At 39.8% G+C, this 25135-nt stretch overlaps 1 protein-coding gene across 5 annotated transcripts in view; it reads right to left on the bottom strand.

Annotated features, from left to right (window-relative positions):
- The window catches only part of sorcs1 (sortilin-related VPS10 domain containing receptor 1), a 133296-nt gene that overhangs the window by 56080 nt on the left and 52081 nt on the right, over positions 1-25135 (bottom strand). For all 5 annotated transcript variants that reach the window (XR_003832806.1, XR_003832809.1, XM_029439693.1 and 2 more), the window contains exons 2-3: positions 13412-13479; positions 5311-5410 (exon numbers count right to left, since the gene is read on the bottom strand). Coding sequence is in view for 3 of the 5 variants with exons in the window: in XM_029439693.1 (XP_029295553.1) it covers positions 5311-5410; positions 13412-13479 (168 nt within the window). In the remaining 2 variants the exon portion in view is untranslated. The remainder of the gene's footprint in view (positions 1-5310; positions 5411-13411; positions 13480-25135) is intronic.

Below are 25135 nucleotides of genomic sequence, written 5' to 3' on the forward strand. Positions count from 1 at the left end.
AGTACCACAGACTGAATCTATCTGTCACTCATATGCTTCCGCTGGAAAATTCCTCTTTGTTTTCAAACCATTAGAGGCATTACCCATTTGTATGAGACAAATTGTTGTTTTTAACCAGCACTCACCATCCTCAGCCATTTTCTGTAATGATGTGCTTTCACACAGAATTTCAGGCTAAAACCAAAAATAATTTCCCCTAATGTGTACTGGAGATGTGCTCTCTCATGTACAGGCTCAGTATGAAGCCACAATATGAAAATTGATGTAATTGCAGTGTTGTCAGACTGTTTTCTCCACGGGGTCATCGCTCTACTTTTTTGCTTTGTCACTCTACTTGTTTTCTTTTCCTCCCCTCAACACTCTTCCACGCTCACTTGCTCTCTGTCAGTGTATTTGTTGTCTTTTCCCCCTCTCGTATCTCCTGCTCACTTTCTCTATTTCCCTCTCTGTGCCGTTTCTCTTTTCCTCCCTCTCCGTCCTCCAGTGCTCTACTCCCTCTATCCCCCTGCAGCCACAGAGGCCTGATTTACTTTCACTATGGGTGAAGAGGAGAGCTTTTGTCTGCCACTAGCAGCAGTCACATGGCGCCATGCCGGAGGTGACAGCGAGAGTGACGAACCTGCTACCCTCCCTCACAAACATGCAAGTGTGTGTTTGGAATGAACTGCAAATGGGTGGGAAAAACAGAGTTTGTGTGTGTGTGTGTGTGTGTGTGTGTGTGTGTGTGTGTGTGTGTTTGTATTTGAGAGTCAGAATCTGTTTAGTGTTTGATGCAATGACAATGTCCTTCCATTAGTCTGTCTGTCTCGTTTCGATTAAGGGTGAAACATCTCAACAACTGTTGGATGGATTACTATTAGATTTGCTGCACACGTTCATTGTGTACTATAATAAACTTTAGCATGGTACAGTAACATACTGACGGACCTGCATGTGTAACCAAACGTATAGTTTAGCATGTTAACATAACAGCTCTACACTTGGTAACAGGCAAACTTGTTAGAATCTTATGCTAAGCTAAGCTACACAGAAAACACAACAACAAAAATACGGTAAAGATTAGCCAACATGCCAAGCATCAGCGTGATAATGTGATAGTTGTTTATGAAGCGTTGATGTCATATGGGATGATTTAAGAAATGGTGAAAGAAACATACAGTATTTTGCGTTGACACAATTTGGGTTAATCACCTTGACTTTGGCTGATGTGAGGAGTCCTTGTCAAGGCCGAAAGCGTTTGGCTCTCAGGCACTAACGCATTATTAAGTCTTAATTCACATATGTTGTGGTCGTAACTACAACAATGGATGTTGATGTGACAGCTTTTTAAAAGTTAAAAACTAGTAATTAACATTGTCAGCACAATTTAGTCCCAGCTATGTTTAGGCTTACTTCATCGGGCTCAACTCAACATTGTCATATCAATCCAACAAAGTAGAGCTGATCCTTACAAGTTAAGTCCGAGACGTCCGAAAGAGATCACTGTTCAGAGGATAAACACTTTAGATTTAGGTAACAACCTTTACTCTGTTGCATTTTTAATCAGGCTTGTGGTAAGAAGCTGAGAATAGCAAAGTTGTTTCTCTATTTTCCGTCCTTCCACTGTTTTTTTTTAACTTGCATGTAATTATTATAGCCTCATGGGGCCGCTGCTGTAGCAACAGACTTTTAGTCTTGTTTATATTTTTACAAATGTCATGCATTGGCAACAGGGGGATACTATGATTGTGCAAAAGAAAGAAGACCCAGAGAGGGCGTATGAACATGTGTGAGACGAAGATAATTGGAATGCTTGCATGTGTGTAAGTGAGGGAGATAGACATGAGGATGATAGACAGACAAAGCCAGTCTGTGTGTGTGTGTGTGTGTGTGTGGGTGTGTGTGTGTGTGTGTGTGTGTGTGTGTGTGTGTGTGGGTGTGTGTGTGTGTGTGTGTGTGTGTGTGTGTGTGTGTGTGTATGTGTGTGTGTGTATCTGAGAGCCTGATGGTTCCTTTTGTTTTTATCCTTGTGTGTATCTGAGAAAGTGTGTCTAGATGTTTTCTCTGTGCTCCTTTGTGTGTGTGAAAAGAAATTAACAACCCGTCAAGTTGTTTGCAGGTCTTCATCTGACTGTGCTTTGTGTGTTTAAACTGAGGCCTGGTGTTTTTGAGCTAGCTGGTTTCCTGGACTCAAAGGCTCTTGTGTTTTCCCATTGTCTCTGTAGTGCTGCTCGTTATGAAAGCGTCAAAACCTCCTCATTGTTTTTTTCAAGGCCCCGCAGAACATGCACCGTTAATTCAATCTACAGGCAATGGAAACAAAAGGCAGAGAAGAAGGACACTTCCATCTCTCGCTACAATTTAATTCAACCGGTGTTGTTTACTGGCAAGTTAGACAGTAGAGACTCCACACTTAAAAAATAATACATTTAAATCAAATGAAAGAGCTGTTAGCCGGGATTAGCTCCAGCACGAAACCCTCTGCTGGATAAGCAGGTATAGCTAATGTGTGGATAAATGGACAATTAAAACTATAAACAAGAAACAGATAAACCTGCATATGTGCCAAACAATGCCAATGTTAAAGCTCGTCCATAACGTTTTGGTATGGTCCTTGAGGATCAAGTGGCAGGGGCTTCTTACTAGATACTTCTGGACTGTTTTGCACAAATGCCTAACAATCATATCAGGAACAATCCATTGTAGAAGAAGGTCATCAAAACTGTTTTTGTTGAGACCAGAGAAAAGGAGTTCCTTTGGAGTCCCATGACCATCTTATATGAACCCAAAATGGACATTGACAAACAATACAAATACTCAAAACCCTAATGGTCCAGGGCTGCAATAGAACAGAGTAACCTGATCCAAATGAACCTGAGCACAAAACAAAGTGTTAACTCTCACCATTTGCCTCTAATTAGTTTAAAGCCGATAACATAACAACTTTGTCTCTGTAACATCATCCCACTCCAGAAGTGACAAAATATCTGATTCAGTAGATTTTGGTCAGACTTCAGAACTTCCTGGATCATATTTCATTGTCACACCTATACCTGAAGCAACACGCAGTTCCTCGCATTTTAGGGCCATGATTGGCCTAAATGTCATCTAACTTGAGGAAAGCTCAGTGGCTCATGGCTTCCTCTTGTCCAAAATGCCATGCTCTTCAAGTTACAAGGCACAAATTCAAACATGACGACACATTTCAGTCAATAACACTCTGATTTACGAAATAAATATGCAGCTGATTTGCTTGCATTATCATTCTTGACTCTTGTCAGGTCTTGTCAGATCCAATCAAAATGTAGCAGAGATCCCAAACCTGTGGCAGTTTAAGTTGCTGGACCAATTCATCATATTGGCATGATTATTTTTAGTCACTATCCAAAACTTGCGACCGTGGGGAGGGTCGGAATGCATTAGTGCTGACGCCGCACCAATCCGCCTGTTGACTTCATGAGCAAGACCCAAAGATACTTGAACTCCTTCCCTTGGTACACCAACTCACTCCCAGCCTGGAGGGAGAAACCCTCCAGGCTGGAGGCTGGGCTCACCTGTGGAGACAGGGTAAGGAGCTCAGACGTCCCGAGAGAGCTCGTAGTGTAGCCGCTGCTCCCTTCGCATCAAAAGATGCCGATTAATGTGGTTTAGGAATCTGATAAGGATGCCTCCTGGGTGCCTCCCTACGAAAGCATGTCCAAGTGTAGGAGACCCTGGGATCAAACTAGAACATGCTGGAGGAATGATGTCATTAGGTGTGGGTAACATAACTGTATCCAAACTAAGTAGATGTGATGATGAAAATGAAGAGTAGATTATAAAGGGCAAACCACACTAGCTGTGTTGGATTGCGTCTAGTCCTTTGAACATCATTGTTTGACCCATGTTGAACCATTCAGATGGTGACGGTTACGGCACTTTTATTATTTCACTGGCAATACTTAGCAATACATACAGCTATACAAGCTGTCGGTACGGCAGCACTGGGAACACACTTTCACACACTGGTCTTCATCTATTTGGCTTGCAGTAACGTGCCAAGGCGGCTTACTCTGTCACCTACTGGTGAGTGCAATAATGTATAACTGAACAAAATAACTAAATGTTACAGTATATTATCTAACAAAATGTTAATATAGAAGGAAATGGGGAGGGCAATTAAAGAAACTGGTGCCACAGACGCACAATAAAGTTTATACAGAAAAAAACGATTGTTCAAATGAGTTCCACCTTGGCTGTATGCCAATGTAAATGCCATTTGCTTCAGTAATTGTTCTGATTTAGCATATAAAAGGCTGCTTGAATGCTTTTTCCTTGTCTTGGTTATATCGTTAAATCGCCGTTTTCATATTCAATGTGTTTCCACTCACTTACTCTACAATTGTGGAGCAATGCCAACACGCAGTCCTTATTTTACACACAACTCTCTCTCCGTTGCTGTCGTAGCTGACCGGGAACTCACAGACTGGCCTTCCAGCTCTGGCATTTTGCTAAATGTTGCTAACAGCGTACAGCTAAAGGTTTTCAGGCAGTATTTTGATCATTGGTACCGCGTTGTGTGCATCAATTTACAAAACATGTATTCTGCTTGCGGCTTCTTGCACCGAACCATCATCCCTGTACTGTGAATGTTCGGCACAAATACACAAACCGTTACCGCCCTCATAAATAATAATCTTTCTACAGATGGCTGTGCACAAAAGGTTTGGTACTCAAGGTATTTTCTCCTATAATACAAACTGAAAGACCACCTAACCGTATCAGGTGGCCCCCCTGGAATCTGAACAGAGGTGGGGCTGCATTTCATCTTCATTATTAGACAATAATTAACTCAGAGAAAATGACCCTTACTGATTAGAGTCATGTAAGGGGAGAAAGGTGAAACTGTGGAGTGAACAGAGACAGCTGTTTCTAACTATCAATTGACCCAAACCCAGGAAAATGCTGGGGCACCGCCTGAAGGAATGGTTGCAAATATAAACCCATCCTTGTCTGTTTCCCCTTTCTGTCTGGCTCATAGTTGATTCAGCCTAGTTGCAGAAAGACCAAAAAAAAAGAGAAACTACAGCCAAGCTATTTTAGAAGTATTTTCTATCTGTCTAGGTGGATTCCACGTGTTAATAAATGAACTACTGTTCAATGTATCTTACTGACATTGCAGAAAGTGACAGAGGAAGAGGCAGACATCAGAGAGAACAGAGAATGATGAGTCATGCATGTATTTCACTTTGCACACTGCATATCAGTCCAACAGTGAAGAGGAAACAAGAGCAATGCACACAATCAAGGAAATGATCGGATTTGAAGCAAATAACAAAATATGAACTTTACCTTTCTCTTGTTGTTAGGGCTCACGTACAAATAACTGAGGATTGTCTTCGCTCCTACTTTGTCATTCAGCTTCTGGTACGTGGCTCCGTAGTCAGTTGACCTGAAATTTAATCAGAAAGGTCTGATGAACACTTGATGAATTACTTGTTGCAATTAAAAGTCCCCCCTGGAGAATCCGGTGGCAGAGGGGAAAGAGCACTGACGTTATTAAGTCCCCTTTGTTTTAACGCAGCAACATGAATCCCAGCGGGAGAACAGGAGCTACATCATTATGGTCTCTCTGTGGTGACTTCAGCTGCTGTATTTATAATGCAAACAAACAAAATCCTGAAACCAAAACACACTGATTACTTTCTTCAGATGACCATTATCAGTCTGATTCAATGCTAATTATATTTTTGGATTTACAAGTAACAATGCAATCACACAAATGATACTAAAACTAAAATACTATTAGTAGAATTTAAACGTGCTCCAACATAGAGTTTTTTAACAAAGAACAAAATAAACAACATTGGAATTAAATGATCTACCTGGTAGTTATAGCATAGACACTACCAGGAGTTGTTGTGCCATTCATGCAGAACACTTAAATACATAGAGACAACAGGACATTTGTGGTTTTAGTGGTACTGAGTAAACTAGAAATTAATATTATTCTGGATTAATAGATGAAATAAAACTACTATTACTTGTCCTTATTGTAAAATGTAACTTAGTGGCTTAAAATAAATAAGTTTATGGACATGGACAAAAGTACTAATTTCTGCCTTTTAAAGAAGAATTTTAGAATACCTCGGTTCCCACCACGGGATATTGTTATAAACCAAACTGCATTATAAATAATTAGATTTAACTTGTAGTGGTTCTCCAGGAAAAAATGGCTAACTGGTTGTCAGAGAAGATGCCCTTTTGCTTCTTGTTTGTGTTATTTGGAGGAGATGATACCTGGTAAAGAACAGGCTCTCAGTATCCAAAGCATCTGAAAGGGTCAACACGCTAAAATAGTTACCCAAATATTGACAGAGCATACAAACGAGGAGAGGAGCAGTAAAACAGAACATTGTTGTTGCCGCACTACTTTTTATCCACCTAAGAACACCACTGTGAATACAACAGTGCAGACTGTAGGGATCTACAGTCTGAAGGCTTTAACAACACTGGAGACATGTCAAAGGAACTTGTTCAACGTTCAAGTGGAACATGAAAATGAGGAGGGAAAAAAACAGAGAAATATGTGGAGAAGTTAAGATTCAAATTTAATGTGTGTTCATTTATGCAACAGAAAGAAAAAGATAAAGCTACAGTTTTACCTAGATTATGGCAGGATAACAGAACAACTACAGGTCAGATTTTCATATAACTAGGTGGATGGATGTAGCATAGACCAAGGAAGAACCCATACATTTGTGGAGTGGACCCAGATGACGGGGCGGATACACAAATGATGTTTCACTTTCGTTAGCATTGCGAGATAGGGAATTTGTGCTGCATTCAGGTGGTGTCAGAATAATACGGAAAATGAGTTACCAACCGGGGAAATTCTTGTTTATACACTCTGAGCAATAAGAGTCACCACATCTTCAAGTCGGAAGAACGACTTCCCAACTCGGGAAAGGGGACCATGCGAGCAGCAAGTGAATGCAGCATTGGCCATTCTAGTTCAACATGTTTTACTGTGTTTCAGTGTGATCACAGGATGTCACTGTTTCCAACATTCGATGGTATGCATTGTGTAAACCTGATATAATACAGTAGAAACCCACCAGATTGATGCACACGCAGTGGATTGTTGAACTATTGTGCAGCAGCTTGGTGCTGATTGTCCAATAATATAATGACAGATCATTATGTGTACATTTTTGTTTTCAAATCAGAGGCTACAGATACAGTATACCTATCTGTCGTGCTGCACTTAAATAGCAGCTTTAATGAGCTCTTGAGTCTGTCATAAAGATTAAAAGCAGTTTTGGATGACAGATATGGCTAACAATCACTCATTAATCTGCATATACTAACTGGCTGGAAAAATAGCAGGGGAAAATAAAAGTTTTATGTGGGTGTAGTCTCATGCAGTTCAAAAGTGTTTATGTTTAAACTGATGCATAAAATGTCTTTCTATGTTTAGGTTTCTGGAAACTGAGTACCTTTGTTCTAAAGCACTATGTAATTAACACATGATCAGAGTTAGCTCAAGCATCTAATTAAATACAATAACACCAATGAATTTTAATCTGGAGGTTCCATAATTAGTCTTGAAACAAATATCCCTGAACTCTGAGCAGGTATGATCGGGTTATGAATAAATTGAGTGTCACATTTCTCTTTATCTCTTTACCACATGTCTCTTCTATCCCACCCATAAGTACATTATTATTATTATTATTATTATTATTATTATTATTATTATTATTATTATTATTATTATTATTATTATTATTATTATTATTATTATTATTATTATAATGTATATTAACATGACTATTGGCCATACTTCTATAATCAGGGTCCACTTCATGCCACTTCAGTGTTATACTCAGCACATCACATTCACTTTGGACCTGGAGTATTGTGGGTTTAACATGACTGATAGGCAGAGGCACTTCATCATTTCCTTAACTTCATTTACATAGAAAAGTGAGATAAACCAGCTTTAAACAGTAAAATCAAGAATAGCTTTGACTGAGAGCTAAAATATTCAAACGCTGGTGGAAGTCCTAATGCAAAATTTGTGTTCGGTTGAAATCTAGCATTTCAAACTTTCCCTGAAAGTTTGAACGATTGGAGCTGTCAGGTCTAATTTATTTTGAGGCTGAGCTCAATGGGCTTTTCTAATTCCACATGAAGATAGAGAAAAAGCCCAAAGCATGCAAATCTTAAAAATGCAGCAAAGACACCGCAGAATGCCTTGTGTGACTTCAAATGAAGCAATCATTCACATCGACTGATGTTTTTTTTTCCACCTTATTTCGGTGCAGCTGTTAAATCCAGACTAAAGTCCTTATTTGAAGGGTTTTGATGGCGTTTACTGAGAACTTCACGCTTGAAGATTACAAACAGCCATGGAAATAAAGACATATTCATGGCACACTGGCACATTTGTTTCATTACCAAGCCCTTTAAGATTTAGTAGTAGTGTATTTCAGTTATCTGCTGTATCATATCTCATTCAAATAAAATAAACATAGAATTTATGTCATTTTACGTGGAATTATGTAAAAATCCACATGTAGTTTTGCCTAAGAGACAATGATGCATGTACCTGTTGCCCCCCTATTCCCTGGTGTTTTAATATTTATGAACTGGTTCCATGGTGAGCAAATACATTGCCACCAGGTGAACTCTGCTGGATGTGTCCGGTAGAATTCATCAGAAACCATCAACACCCGGGACCACAGGACAATGACATCATCAGGCTATTGATCGGCTCCTCAGAGGCCCCTGTCAGAGACCCACTTGATTTAGGGGCCAATGACTTATTTTTAGTGTCACAGCAACTTTCAACATGAACCAATAAAATGACCAACTCCAGCAGATGAAACCCCGAGGATGATGGAAGTTACATTAAATGGAAAATGACAGTTTCTCAAGGACGATGATTCTGAGTGAAACTTGCCCGACTTGCTCGTGGCTTTTAAAAGGCTATTCAGTAGTTATGTGTGGGTGTAAAATGCAGCTCTGACCACACTGCTGTGATTTCCTCCGCTTGGAGGATGTCGGCTTCACAGGGGCCAATGCTTCAGACTGTCCACATGTTGGATCAAACAAGAGGGGAGTTAATGAAACATTGTACGAGGACACATTAAATGTATCACTCCTATTACAGTGATATGGCTCACTGAGGAAAATGGACTCTGGATATGCTAGGAGGACGATTGAGCTATTCCCTATTACATCCTGAAACACTGTCACACACACATACACACACTCAATCAAAGCCTTAAACCCCCCTTTCTACTTTCTCTTAGATAGATTAGAATTATTTCTATGGCCACTTATTAACAGGCTTATTAGATAGAGTTTCAATTATAATTTCCAGAGTCTACTATACATAGATAAGCAGCTACACAGCTTTTACATTCTCCGTGGGGGTTGATTATTCATAGTCTGGAGGATGGGAGTTGCATACATCTTGGTATAGTTAACATAAGGTCACTCGCTGCATTAGAGGGAAGAAAACAGTTATTATCGGTTATTAGTCAGGTATGGGTCTCAGGTTTGGCAGTATAAATTGGGGGTCAGCTGGGTTGGGTCTTAAAGACCCGGGTACAGGCTCAGTTCAAGTCTTACTGTTAGGCCGCTGAAGAACACAAGTGACTATAAACTTGTATAAATGGAGTGAAAACTTAGGGAAAGAAAACATTTGTATCAAAACTTACCAATGTGAGATATTTCACTTCATATGTCCTTTGGCATAAAGCAATGACAGACAGGTTGACAGACTTGTGCATACTCACATTGCACCATGTGATTTTAGGTATAAAAGTTTCAAGCTGTTACCTCATGCTGCTATTTGGGGCCACAACAGGCAGAGATGCGTAGTTTAGCTTCCAACTCCCCCAGAGGAGTGTAGGGTTTCTGGCAGACCTATTGACTATCTTAAATACAGTTATCAGTTGCTTTGCTGCTCTGTCTGTCTTCCTGGCTGTAAATTGCCAGCTAATGTTCTGCACTGTCATTATCCTCTTCGCGCTCTCAAATTGTATATCATCTGTTCACTCATCCGTCTTTCTGTCAATCTGTCTGCTTATCCACATGCATCATTAATCATCCATCCATCACGAGAAGCTCTATTTTCTCAAGGCATCACATTTATAATAATATGCATGGTACATCAGTAGCAGATGCACCATTCATGGGTAATGTGGTACCTTCATCAGAGACAGAGCAATAGCCTCACTTGGGCATCTCCGAGTTAAGTGCAGTCATACAATGTTAAGTTTACAGTGGCATTTTAGGTGGGAAAAAATGGTTGTGCAATAACTACCTTGGACAGATTCAAAGCCAGAAAATGACAGAATTGTATAAATTGATATAGTGCGCAATTTCACATTTTCCACACAGTTTAACACAGGTGATAATCCAACGGCTCGGTTCCCCGTTTGTATGCGCTGTCAATTTGGATAGCTTGTTTTGCAGAGCAAGCCCAAAGTTGTTTTGTTGTCCTGCGTCTCTCATGTTTCGTAATACTTTCAGAAAGATGCTTTAGATCCTGAATGCCCCTGACCCGGTAATATGTGCTCTGAATAACACATAGGAAGCAAACAAAGCATTTACTCTGAGAAGCTAGCAGTTAGCTCAAAGTCAAAGTCAAACAACAATTAGTTTTTTTACAAAGACGTTAATGCTGATAATCCTGTCCTTCATGTTACAGCAAGACAGAGCTACAGTGCCCTCCAGAATTATTGGCACCCCTTTAGTAAAAATGAGCAAAACAGGCTGTAAAATGTAAAATTTATAAAGTCAAATTATTGAAAGAAAATATAAATGTTGACTTTGAATAAATATATTTCTCCAAAACATTTGTGCCACAATCATTGGCACCCCTAGAAAATCTTATGATAAAACTGAAGTATATTTCCATATTTCATATCTTACATCTTTAGGTTCACCTGTTTGATTAGGAACTTTTAAGTGGTCAACCATGACTTCCTGTTTCACTGGGGTATTAATATGAGGTGACACAGGCCAAAATTATCTTTGTCATACTTCACTATGGGAAAGACCCGAGAACACAGTGATGATCTGCGACAAAAAGTTGTTGAGCTGGACAAATTAGGAAATGGATATAAGAAAATCTTGAAACAGTTGAAAATGCGCATTTCCACTATCAGGGCAATAATAAAGAAGTTTAAAGCAACAGGAGATGTTAAGAATCAGCCTGGAAGAGGACGTGTGTGTATATTGACGCCACACACCGTGAGGAGAATCTCCAAGGATCACAGCTGGAGAATTGCAGAGCTTAGTTGAGTCTTGGAGTCAGAAAGTCTCCAAAACGACCATCAGACGCCACCGACACCAACACAAGTTGTTTGGGAGGGTTGCCAGAAAAAAGACATTGCTGTCAATTAACAACAAACTAAAGCGCCTACAGTTTGCCAAATGTTACTGGGACTTTGATTGGGACGGGGTTAAATGGTCAGATGAGACCAAAATAGAGCTTTTTGGCAACAAACATCAAAGATGGGTTTGGCGTAGACAGAAAGATAGCCTTACAGAAAAGCTCCTCATACACACTGTGAAGTAAGGTGGTGGATCTTAGATGTTGTGGGGCTGTTTTTCTTTCAAAGGCCCTGGACATCCTGTTAGGATACATGGTATCATGGATTCTATCAAATACCAGCAGATATTAAATGAAAACCTAACAGCCTCTGCCCGGAAGCTTACAATGGGCTGTGGTTGGACCTTCCAGCAGGACAATGATCCAAAGCACACCTCAAAATCTACACAACAATGGTTTACTGACCACAGCATAAAGGTTTTGCTATGGCCATCACAGTCCCCGTACCTAAATCCTATAGAAATTTTGTGGGATGAGCAGAAGAGGAGAGTCCACAAGCGTCAACCTCTGAATCTGAAGGATCTGGAGATTGTTTGTGGAAGAAGTGTCTCAGATCCCGTGCCATGTGTTCACCAACCTCATCAGGCATCACAGGAGAAGACTCAGAGCTGTCATCCGGACAAAAGGAGGCTGCACAAAATATTAAATGAAGGAGTGCCAATAATTGTGGCACACATGTTTTGGAGAAAATTATTTATTTAAAGTCAACTTTTTTTTTTCTTTCAATAATTTTACTTCAGTGAAAAGGTCAGATTTGTGTGAATATTTTGAGTGAAAGGCCAAGACAATAAACAATAAAATACATTTTACAGCCTGTTTTGCAAATATTTACTAAATCAATCCAATCATTCTGGAGGGCACTGTACAGAACCAACATGTACGAGTTGTGCAAGATCTCAGTACGACAGTATCTCAGTAGGCCTATGGATAATTTACATTACACTTCTTTTTTCTTTTAACTAGCTAGCTAAAAACTTTCCTCCGTGGTTGGTTTAGACCAAAACAGAGTTGGAAGAAGAATAAATATTCATTTTTTGAGAGTTTTAACCGGTTATTCTTTTATAATTATTTCCTCACTAACTTTTTTATTCTGTTATGTCATCTCTATTTTTGCTGGGCCTTTTTGTTTTCCTAAGTATAAAATGTGTAAATATGGCAAAAGTGTGTTGCCTTAACATATATCCTTGGTAGCAGAAATTAAATGTTCAAACTTGCAAAGGAGACTAAACTAAATGCCACATGTATGTTTTCACAAGTACATGCACTGAATAGTCACACTTGGACAACCTATCAAGTATCAGCTGGTATTAAGTTGCATACATCTGGATGTTACTTTAATATTACCCCTCTCCCTTCTTTACGTTCATACACAGACACAAACATATTTCCACACTGACACTCAGTATCACATATGCAGCATGAGCATCAGCTTGTTTCAACACTTCATTGAAGCTACATGATGCATATACCAAGTGAAACATTCAAATCCAAGATGCCATGTTTTTAGGGCTGCACCATTACATCAAATGAAAATCATCTAGATGTCTTTTGCATTTTTAATGTATCTTCCTGATATGTCGGTCTGACACATCTGGTATATTTTCAAAGTTTGGAATTAAAAAAGCTATTCTGCGAGTTTGAACAAAACTTGCAAGACAGAACAGCCGCAATAAACAAACTGGATAACTTTGCAGGCTCCAGTCGCGTTGATTAGTGGATTTCAATTGAGGGATTTCTGGTGCCCACAGACATTAAAACCAATTGAAGACATTCGGCCACTCAGCCTTGCTATTTGAGAGCTCTTTTTTAAACTGCTGCCTCTATTTCAAGCTTTGAATGTTTCATTAATTCACATTATGTGATGCTTGTGAGTATTGGTATTCGTTATTCCTCAGAGCAGTGCTGAGAGCTGTTCACACCACACGAATAAAAACATCAGAAATATATAGAAATAAGTCCAACAGACCAATTGTGTCAAACTCATTGCTGCTGCAGGCGTCTCTTGAAATATCATGAGCTCATGTAGTGTGATAAGCTTACCTCCATAATGAACTCTCAGTCACACTGTTGAGGTTGAAGTCAAATAGTTTGGTCAGCATCAAAATCACCTGCAGAACGAAACAAAACATTGCCATCAATACACAGACCTATTGATTAAATGTCTGGTGAGCAACTTAAACAGTTTTAAGGCAAAATTGACAGGATGGAAAATAAACACCTGTCAAAGTCGTGTATCCATTAACCTCTCTTAGCGGGCCCGCACACGCTAAGAGAGGAGCATTGCTTGGTCTTTGAAAAACCTTTCTCCCACATACTGTACGAAGAGTCAGACAAAACTTGCTTGATTGCCTTTTTTATATGGTTGCATGAATTTTAAAGCAGATGTGCTCGTGCAAGTTGGCTCAAATTCATTTTTGTAAAATTGGGCACAACCAGACATAATTAAAAGAACGTGAGTCACATCTCAAACGATGAAAAACAATGTAGAAATCAGGATATAAATATGACATTTATGTTTGTTTAATGTATCATTTGAAGGTTAGTCTCCTTATAGCTCCACACACATCTGATGTTTTCGTTTGACTCTATTTTTAATCCCTTCGGTGAAGCAGATTGATAGGACACATTGATAATAAATCATATGCTTCATGTATGTCATGAATTGTTTTCTATGTTCGTTTTCATTGTACTTTGTAGCCTTTTGTTTTTATCGACCAACCTTTCCATCTCAGTCAATGAGAATAACTGTAAACGGTACAAAGTAAATATTAATTAGACAATGTGCGTAGACTTCTGAGCAGACTCTCTATAATCTTCAATTATTTGACATATCATTACATTAAAAACGTGTTTTTTGATGTGAGACAGAGTGTGATGTATGAAAAGCATGAAATGTGTTGCCACACTTTTCGAGCGCAGCTGCTGCCAGTGCTGGTGCTCTTTTTCCGTTTGAGTCTGTTTGGGTCGACCGTTTTTTTAATCGGGTCTAATTATACCACCCGTTCTATTTGAGTCAGGTCTGACTACCTTCAGGTCCCTTTTGGTCCGGCTGTCTTTGTATGAAAATGTGTGCACATTAGGTTTGGCTATGTTTATGGGATAAAGCAGCCTTTACAAAAAGGAAAAATACACCTTGTTCATTGCTGAGGGTCTAATACTGGATATATATATATATATATATATATATATATATATATATATATATATATATATGTATATATATATATATATATACTGTATATATGGGTGTGAATCTTTTGGTATTTCACACATTCGATTTGGATTCTTTGGGTCACGATTTCTTTCAAAATCGATTCCCGATTCGAAACCAAATCTGTAGGGGTGCTAGTTAAGAACCTGAATAACCTCCAACTGTCATTCCACGGTGTCTTTAGAGCCTTGAAAATGTGTCTTTGATTGGGTGCCATGATTAGTTTAACATTGACACCAATCAATGTGTAAAACGAGGTGTCAGCCTTTTGACATATCTTTGCCAAAATGTTACTCAATTCAGTTCAACACCAGGGATCTACACCCACAGAACCGCGTCAGCTTCCGAAAGCTCCAGCATGCTACCATACATCACATAGCTTAATGGGATCCCTCTCTAATTGTTTCAAACTCATTACTTAATCATATCAGATTGATTCTAAACACTCCACTGTAAATATTCCTTATTCAGTGAACACCCTCAAGGTGCACGGGATGAGGGAAAGTGGGTCAACGAAAGTCTTCAGGGAGAAACAGAGGCAGAAACATCACATTTCGCTCCAAGCATAAAATAAGTTAAGCAGCACGGAAACTAACAATCTATTTACTTTGTGACTGGAGGTGTATTGGAAATGAATACAACTCAGAAGAAGCAGAAGAGGCAAGGAAATCTTCACAGGGAATGCAGCAGTTTCAGTTCAATATAGTCCTTTTCAACAGTCGTGTAGTGCTCTCAGTCCTCTTGCTCAGAATAACACTGTGTGAAAATTCCCAGGGATAATTTGTGGTGACTTTCACAGTTATCTGATGACCCCTTTGCATTGTGAATAACCCGCGGCACAATGGTCAGGTGATATGGCGTGGGCGAAGAGGAGATGCTGCCAATTGAAAAACACCTATTCTCACAATGCTTGTGACGCGCTGGTACATCCTTATCTCCAACTTTGCTATCGGGGAAACGGCTGTATGTACAAGGCGGACGATGCACAGAGATATTTCCCAGTGCATGAAGTAAAATAAACAACCGAAGATTGTACATTTTATATTTGTTGCCTTTAAGTTGTGTGCCACGCTGTGCACAGCCAATATCCAACTGTTTCCCCTTGGCCTGGCTGCCTTTTGATTCCTCCACTGGTGGTTACTAAGCAGCAGCCGAGCCACTGCATGACTTGTGTGACTTTGTGAAACAGTTCCACCCACAATGGGGTTCCTGTGAGTACAAGCAAAACAGATGCACCTTGGGTAGCAGAATTACATTGCGAGGTTGGGGCTCCTGTGATCAAGCTTATTAAGTATGCGCTAGCATCTGCAGCCCCCGAAAACCTCAACACGTGTGGTGCACTTGGCCGATGCGTGGACTGCAGGGTTTTAGAGAGTTGTTGAGTTTGTGCTGTGGAAAATAACCAACAGGACAACAACAAGTAATAAAAAGGCTTTAAGAGCGATTCAGGAAGTAGCTGGGCGTTTTCAGCATTGGGAGGATTAGCCTAGGGAATGAATAACCTTAAAAGTCCAGACTACTAGACCTTTGCATGCTAATGACGGACCAAGTCCATTTAGCTGCCCAGCTGGAGGCTGAATTCACACTCGCACCTCGCAGCTTCTCTCTTCGGCTGTAATCCCTCACTTTCTTTTTTTCCCGGACCCCCCCTCCATATGTCTTTCACATCTCAAAATCGTTTTCTCATGTGAGTCTACCTGTGTGTGTGTGTGTGTGTGTGTGTGTGTGTGTGTGTGTGTGTGTGTGTGTGTGTGTGTGTGTGTGTGTGTGTGTGTGTGTGTGTGAGAGAGGGGTGAAGGTTAGGGTAATGGTGCAATTATGTTTTTAGCATCTCTGAGTCACTCTGCTGTATGTTTGCATGCCTCTGTGGGAATCAGTGTATTCGTCTGAATGTAGGTGAAGGTGAGGAAGCAGTTAAGCTTTTACTACTCTGAGTTTTCCCTTGTGGCTTGTATTTGTTTGTGTATATTGGTAATATTTGCAAGCTGTGAGAGGAAGTGCTCTGGCTCCGGATTCTGTATAAAGTCCTCTAAAAGGCTGAGGTATAATCCGGGTGACTTGGCTTCATTAGTTGAAGGGCAGCGTGCGCACGGACCCTTCTGTCTGCCACATATGGAGACTATGTAGGCAGTCATCAGCGAGTGGCCCTGTCAGATGGGCTCCCACCGGAAAGTCCATATGCTCCATCACTGACCATGCCAATTAGGCCTGTGGGCTTCTACTGTAAATACTACGATGAGCAGAGGCTGCTGATGGAAGGACACACACCCACTTTTGACAGTTTGGAGATGTGCAGAGGAGCATGAAGGCATCAAAATGAGATGGTGGTTGGTGGTCGTGTACAGTTTGAGAATGGAGATGCAGTGATTAATATACATGCTTTAAAATACTGCAGTTACAAGCCCCATGTAGTAAGAATGCAGTCTTGGCTTATATTGTACTGTACTACACCTCTAGATGTAAATTGTGTTATACAATGTTAGTGTGTTGTTGCATGGAACAACAAAGATGTCAGAGCATCTAGGGCAGGGGTCACTAACAGGCGGACCGCGGTCCGAGTCCGGACCCAGACGCCAGCCGGGGGAAATGTTCGCTAAATGGACCTCTGGGAATTTTTGTTGAATACCCCTGATCTAGTGTTTCATGGCCAAAAGCGAGGGTCAGAACGTAGATGGACACCGAAAGATTACTGGAATATTAGCAGTGAAGCCTATGCGGAAGTGCCAAAATTATCAGTTCCTCGAATGTCCACTTGAGGCTGGCTCCAATAGGGAGTCAATCTCCATAGACCCCAATGTTAAAATGCCAAACTTTACAGCAGATATAAACATGTTTACAGCCTGGTCTCTATAGCTCATTTCTCTATTCTCAACAACTGTACGGGGATACATCGTTATATAACTCACCCGTTTTAATAATATTAAGCTTTGCTAGACAAAATGTCATCTCAGGTCGCTAACCGCTAGCTATCTGCTCCGCTGCATCACCTGGGCATGCCATAGAAATTCTCCGACAATGCCCATTTTTAGATTAGCCGAGAGCTAGACTGCTAAGATTGCTACAGTCGGAGCCGCCCACTTTGAGCTTCACAACGGCTCTTCAGAAACCTATTGGGGACGAGACGGAAACTACGTCCATATTTTATAAAGTCTATGATGTTGTTGATGTTGTTTTTTCAGTTATTATCATTAAAAACCTACATTTTAGAAACATTGATGAGCTTCTACAGTGGACGTGATTTTAAAGGATAAAGAGCAAAGTTTAAAGAATAAATGTGGATACATCTCAGGAGGTTCTTTTAGAGGGAAGACAAAGTGCAGTGACATTAGTCATGCATAGGAAAGTCTCAGCTCCCTGTGGGGATCAGTAACAACTGTGTCTGTGCAAAGCTTTAGGTGTTTAAAATAACTCCCCATTATTTCTTTTTAATCAAAAGTATGCCTTTGCTGCTAGCAACACTGTTATCTCATATACTGTTTGGTAATTGTCCTTGGATGGAGTTGAGAAAATATCATCATGAATCAAAATACCCAAACATGCATATACAAACAACAATTACCATTTCCTGGGGCACACGAAGGCAGAATACACAAATATGAAATGTAGAATATTAGCACCCAAAACACAGAAATGTGCTGGGTTCATGTTCTGCAAGGCATTATGGACTATTTGTTTTTCTCACATCTCATTTGTGTAATCACGTGAGACCAGAATTCTCTAGGGTACAGATATTTTTGCATCATTTCATTACTGGAAAAAAAAGAAAAAGATCCGAGCACAGAAGGCGATGCATGAGAGGAACACAAACAGAGCTTCTTGCCACACAGATATATTTAATGAAACTGTTTTGCAATTTCTATTTAATCAATAAATTAATTCCTTAGTAAAAACTCAGAAAGGGAAAACACTGCAATACACACAAATGACGATGTAAACAACTTCTACCTGCGGACATTTGCGAATACTTCAAACTGTCAGGCTCATGGAAGCAGACACGCTGCTCTCTGTGGATTAGCCTGTCACGTCTTCCTTTGGAAAACTCACCACTTGTGCCTATCACTGGTGTAAAAGTAAAACATTCCTGGAAAACAAGGTTTTCAGGTTCTTGTCACATATCCAAAAATAATATGTCTTCATCCGGATCAAAATTGATCAAGACCTGTCAGAGGTAAGTTTTTCAGGAAGGTTATGTCTTCCGTCGCATACTAATGCTCAGCAATCTGGGTTGCCTATTAGCCACAAATGTCAGTCTTCTATGGCCTCATTTAGCTAGATTTCTTTCAGTGTTTACGGGAATGACAGAAGCCGTAGAACAGCATCATCATCATCAACATGCACCCGCAACGTCGAGCATGTTACGTTATTCTGCCAAATGATTAAAATCTCACTCCTCCGATTTATTTTCTTCTTCTTGAGATAACAGAAAACATACACGTTTTCTATTTTCGATTCCATTGGAGGAGATTATTTTTGGAAGTCTGGTGTTTGCAGAGATGCTCATAGAATACTGAGGACGTCTTGAGCTTTTGTGACAACCTGCAGTTTCATGTGCTGCTCGTTTGATCCACGCACGCAGACCTGTCACCTCTGCTTTGTTTGTTTGTTTCTTGATAATGATGTGGTCTTAGGGTTTGTGGCAAGTATTTTTCTTGATCTTTAGCTATTTGCTGCTCCTAATTGGTTGTTAACCCACTTTGAATTCAGTGTATGAAAATGATTGCAGTTAAGGAGCCAATCTCTCAAGTGTGGAGCTGCTAATGCATTTTAGGACATGAAAGGCTTAAGGAAGACATCAAGGGGATGCTTACTCGTAATAAGCATTAAAAGTATGCAGAGCAATGATTCAATCTACATAAGCACATATCATTATATTTTTGTGATGTGACGCTATAGAAATGAGAAAACTGTGTTGTGTGTTTGTCCGTTTGTCGATATATCATTCTGGGCTTCTCGCAAACATATATTCTACTTTCACGTTTTTGCTCACTTGATACAGTATGTGTATACTGTACAGACATGTATTTTTACCCTCTTATCTTTTGGTATACTCGCCTTTCACTGGCATAGTAAGCCTCTTCCAAACCATGGCATACACTTGCTTTGCTTGTTTAGCTTGTGTTACACTGCTGTGGAAGGGTCTTTCTCTACAGTGATGCTATTACTCTATGGTAATCCTGCATTGTGATACAAGACATCTTTAATAGTGTCTTAGAGTGCTTTAAACAAAGGCCAACAGAAGCTACACATTATGTGGTTTGTGGGAGACTGTATGAAGAAGTTTGTGATCACATATTCACTTCATCTGGATTTCTGTTCATCTCCAGATCTCTCGAAACGGTCAACACGTTGACGTCTTTGTATGAACGTATTCATGTTACTGTGAAAGCAGATGCTGCAGTTGTGTCCGTTATGTCCTGTTGCCTGTGTGTCTTGACATCAAGAGAAAGTATTTCAGAAACCTATAAAATCCTTTAAAAAATACAGACATCTGGTCTCACGTGATTACACAAATGAGATGGGAGAAAAGCAAATAGTCCATAATGCCTTGCAGAACATGAACCCAGCACATTTCTGTGTTTTGGGTGCTAATATTTTACATTTCATATTTGTGTATTCTGCCTTCTTGTGCCCCAGGAAACAGTAATTGTTGCATGTTTGGGTATTTTGATTCATGATGAAAATGAATGTGTGTCTGTACGAGGGAACATGTATGTGAGAGGCCCAAAATGATTGCATGTGAGGGTGAAAATAGATGTATGTTAAAGCAGAATGTTTGTTTGTGAAAGGTCTATAATATAATACGGGCTGTTATATAACACGTGTGAAAGCCTTTGAAAAAACGTTCAAGGCTTAAAAGGAGTGTGTGGATACTGTGGATGGAAAGTATATTTAGGTGATAAATCACTGTTTAGTGCTTTGTCATGAGGAGTAGATAACACTTGACACAATTATTGAATATACATTCATGGACACCTGCTGATAACTAACGCAACATAACTCCAAGTTCATTATGTTCATCTGCACTGAATGAAAAGCTAAACAACAACCTTATCAACTGGGTTACTCACCCAAACGTTGTTCATGTTTGAGACAACTATCGTCTCCCTGTTCTGATCTTTAGACCTTCGCCAAGGATGACTTTCTTACGTGATGATAAATAAAAAGCCTGGATCCAAGTTCTGCTTGGTAGACAATCAACTTCTGTGAAGTTTGTGAGAACTGCTGAAGGCACTGCTTCGCCCCAGAGAGAGATGTATTCCTCCCCAAGCAGTGCTGAAAAGTAGAATCAGGAGTTTTAGTGTCTCGAAGAGAGAGGCTGTTCAAACATGGAAAATGAATTCTGAAAATCAAGGAGATCTCTGTCAGCTCATCATTTCAGCTTGCTTTGTCATATGCCAGTGCAAATGAATGATTCAAACTGGCAACGCCAGAGTACCTCTGTTTGGCTAATTGTTTAATAGGCCTATAAAGGAAATTTGCAAAAAACATCGTCCAGCCAAGATGCTGTGTTAACAAAGGAAAAATAGAATGTGTCATCTTTCTCTAACAGAATTAAGCCTCATTGATTTTGCTTAATTTTATCCTGTTCAGACGCTTTAGGGCTGGTTAGCTGTTGCCCCAGGCAACGCTAAATTAAAAGAAGCCCCCTTAGGACCTGCCTGAAGAGCAAACTAACAAGCTCTTATGTTTCTTCCCATCTCTCCCTTTGTTCCCATTATTCTGAATTAAAGATTCCCTATTCTCCACATTTGCATTTGATTAAAGGTGATTAGACAAGGCTGTGATGAAAGCAGAAGCACTTCTTCAGAGCGTCTCACCTTACTTCCTCTACTGCTTAATCAACACTGACAACAATGCAGAACTGACATTGACCCTCTTTTATTTTTGCCTCCTTCTTCTCGTGTATCATCAAAGCACTGTGTAAATTGCTCTCGCACATGCCAGCATTATAGATGTAATTCACTTGTGTGGGATGTAAGTGTTTAGAGAGGATGGCAGTGTGTAAAGTGGAGATCAAGAATTAGATGGATGATAACACAAAAGACAAGCAGGTCTTGTTATGTAGGAACAAAAGTTGTGATCACGTAGGTCGTGACCTTGTCTCAAAGACATGGTAATGAGACGATCATGCGTCGTCCCCCTGGAGCCTGGAAGCAGACTTGTTTCTACACGTATGTAGACAGCTGTATCAGATCAGCTAGTGTGTGTGTTGCAGCTGCTGGTTTTAAATACACCAAGAGATGGACCTTTTAGTCAGGAAGGTCAAAACCAAACTGTCAGACTTTACATGAGGTGCCAGTAATTGAGTTACCATTGGCATTTGATCCATCTCCTCATGATACCAGTCCTGACCAAGGATTCAACCCATCCCACACAGGAAGTCATTCAAGGCCAGGCTGTTGAGCCAGCCGCGGCCTTGGCTGCCATGTGCATGTACAAGCTGAGGCAGAAGGCATGCTGGCCCCCCCTATTAGAGGAATAAATCCAAGGACAAATGAGCAAGCTTGGCAGGACTGAAAGTGAAAGGAAAGCATGCGAATCTGAGGAATTGAGTCGTTTCTCTCTTTAAGTTATCATCTGTAGGAGCTCAGTGGCTCCTAACCACAGAATCCATTTGCAGACAGTGGAGTCAGAAGCATTGATCTGAATGGGTGACATTACCTGCAGGTTAATGGAGACGACAGGAGTAAACATGATCAATGACTATCTGCTGTGGCCTGTCAGCATGGCGTTAATGACCAGGGGCCATCACTGTGAACCTCAGTTCAATGCAGCTGATGGGCTTCTCACACTGCTGTGATTATATAGAACTTATCATATTGAACTTCGCCTCCAGAGGTGGTCCTTAAAATATGAATTATATGAAATCTATTTATGGCTGGCAATTTTCAGCAATAGCAATTGAATGTACAGTATTTGTATTCCGTAGATGCCTTTCTTCATTTGAATCTGAATCTCTTTAAATGACATAACATTTAATGTGCATTTCATGTAATGTGGAAAACAACTTGTGTTGACTGCCGACTTGATGTAACAAAGACGTAACAAAGATGTGACGGAGATGCAACTATGACGTGACTAATGCCCTCAAGGTGAAGCTTATTTTGGCGATGCATTAAAAGATAAACAGTTCCTCTTCTTCTGTGGTATTACTGACAGTGGAGCTGTTCAAGTCTCGTTGTCTGAACCCAGTGGTCAATACATTTGGCTGTGAATGGAACTGGGGCCTGTTCTATTAAAGTGCACTTAAAATAGGAAGATATTATTTGTATCAAACTGCATTTTTTATTCTATGGCTGACATTTGAGCACCTATAGCATAATAATGTACAGTATTGTGTAGTTCAAGTCAATTTTATGTATATAGCCCAATATCACAAGTCACACATTTGATAAACCAACATAGTAAAATGACAGTGTAGACAATACATGACAAAAATAATACATACAATGTTAACATATATAATTATATACAGTATATATATATATATATATATATATATATATATATATATATACACTGTATATATGAGTTGCTTTCTAAATTTGAATCACACAGAATCAAATTGCATTCCCATACACAAGGGACTGACCTGAAATGATGCATGATCATAATAGACGTGATGTGGAAGACTAAACCATTGAATTTCACATAACGAAGACAACTTGTGATGATTGTGTTTGTGCTGTTGAAGATGATGATGATGATGATGATGATGATGCTGATGATGATGATGATGATGATGATGATGATGATGATGATGATGATAACAATATCCCCTACGATGATGAATCCGCCTATATTGACAATTGTGCTGTGATGGCAGAGAGGTTGATCAAGTATGTCTGCTCACTGGTGCTTCTTTTATGCACTTTATTTATATGTATTGATATGGTCATACTCTACCGCTATTTATTCTATCTGCCTTGAAAGTTTTTTGGATGTTATTGCTGCTGTGTTCTCTGTACACTGTGGACATGTGATCACAGGCGACTACTGTTGTTGGACTTCTAGTCCCCCCCCCCCTTACCCCCTTACCCCCCTTACTGCACTGTATGTCTATGTTCTTCCATGTATTGTTATATGTCCCCTGGGGACAAAAGAAAGTTCAAATTTGACCTTGTACTTTCATTCTTTAGTTCCTTTATCAACCTAATTGCATATCACATGACAGAGATGTGACTGACGTGATGTGACGAAGACAAATTAACACGACAAAATGTGAAGCAGACATGACGAAGTGTGACTGAAGACGTGACGAGGACGTTAGTTGTCTTGAATAATCGCTCAGGGTATTTCTTTGGGTGTACTAAACACATTGCTCTTTTAAGCAGCTGTTTAAGGTGTGTTTGTTTCGCCCAAACTGAGATCTTAAGAATTATTACTTTAACCATTTAAACCCCAGGCTGTTTTGAAAATTGTGCTCATGTTATTTAAAGGCGTATGACATTGTCACCAAATGTCTTAGCCAACCATTCCTTTGTTTTTCAGGATAACTTTGGTTACTATAGAAATAAAGATACCTTGAAATTTTATAAAAGATAAACTTTACAAAATTTCACTCAATTTGAAATGGTTTGGGTTTTTTGACTCTACTGTCCACAGGTTTACAGGTCTACACACAGCTAATATCTGTGTATCAATTGATTGAGGAGAGTGAATGTGTTCCTGGGCAGTAAGAGCCATGTAACAGGATAAGCCTGAGTACTGTCAGAAAAACATCCTTTGAGGTAATATTCATGTCGGTCCTATTTTTACTTCCATTTGGGGAACAAAAATACATATTCTTAATTGTAACACTACAGTTCTAAGCAGTTTGTCTGTATGTCGTACTTTACTGAAGTTCAAAATGTTAAGCTTATGGTTAGCATAGCACTTAAACTGCTGGCCTTCAGGTATGTGCAGCGTTGCTTTTTGTATGGGGGTCAATTATACACTATAAATAATTTATTTAGTTAACAATGGGTTGGAAACAAACACATGTGAATTCCTATTAAAAAATAACTCAATGGAAAGAGTGGAAGCGAAAGTGATTGATTGTTGACCTGCTTCTGCCAGCCGCTTTATAGTTTTTAATGGTATTCCTAACGCCATCCAATTACTTACAGTGGTCTCATTTGAGCTTGCACTGCCGAGTGGATGCCATTGGAAATTTCTAACTGGACCTGTTCCAAGTTAATGCATAAATTAATAAGGGGCTGACTAGGAGGCGAATGTGGAGTCTATTGCAGAACCGGGAGGAAATTCTAAATAAAGCTCAGCCATGGAAAGCAATAAAGCACAGAGTTATTGGTAAACCATAACTTTCCACTTTGTTATCTGCAAGTATATGTATTGCTAACTGTGGCTTCCAACAGCCACAACACAAAGGCTCAGCTCACCTACGCTCACTAGAAAAGAGTGGAGTGAACCAGCAGGATTCTCCGTGGTCAGCTAAAACCAGCAGAGGGAAGAAGTCCTCAGCAAAGCTACACACAGATTATCAAGAGGAGAATTACCAGCTGTACATCAGTAGCTCTAAGTGTTTATCAATGATGACTTATTGACCAAGT

Source organism: Cottoperca gobio, chromosome 1 (genome assembly GCF_900634415.1).
Source record: "Cottoperca gobio chromosome 1, fCotGob3.1, whole genome shotgun sequence".
NCBI classification, from domain to species: Eukaryota; Metazoa; Chordata; class Actinopteri; order Perciformes; family Bovichtidae; genus Cottoperca; species Cottoperca gobio.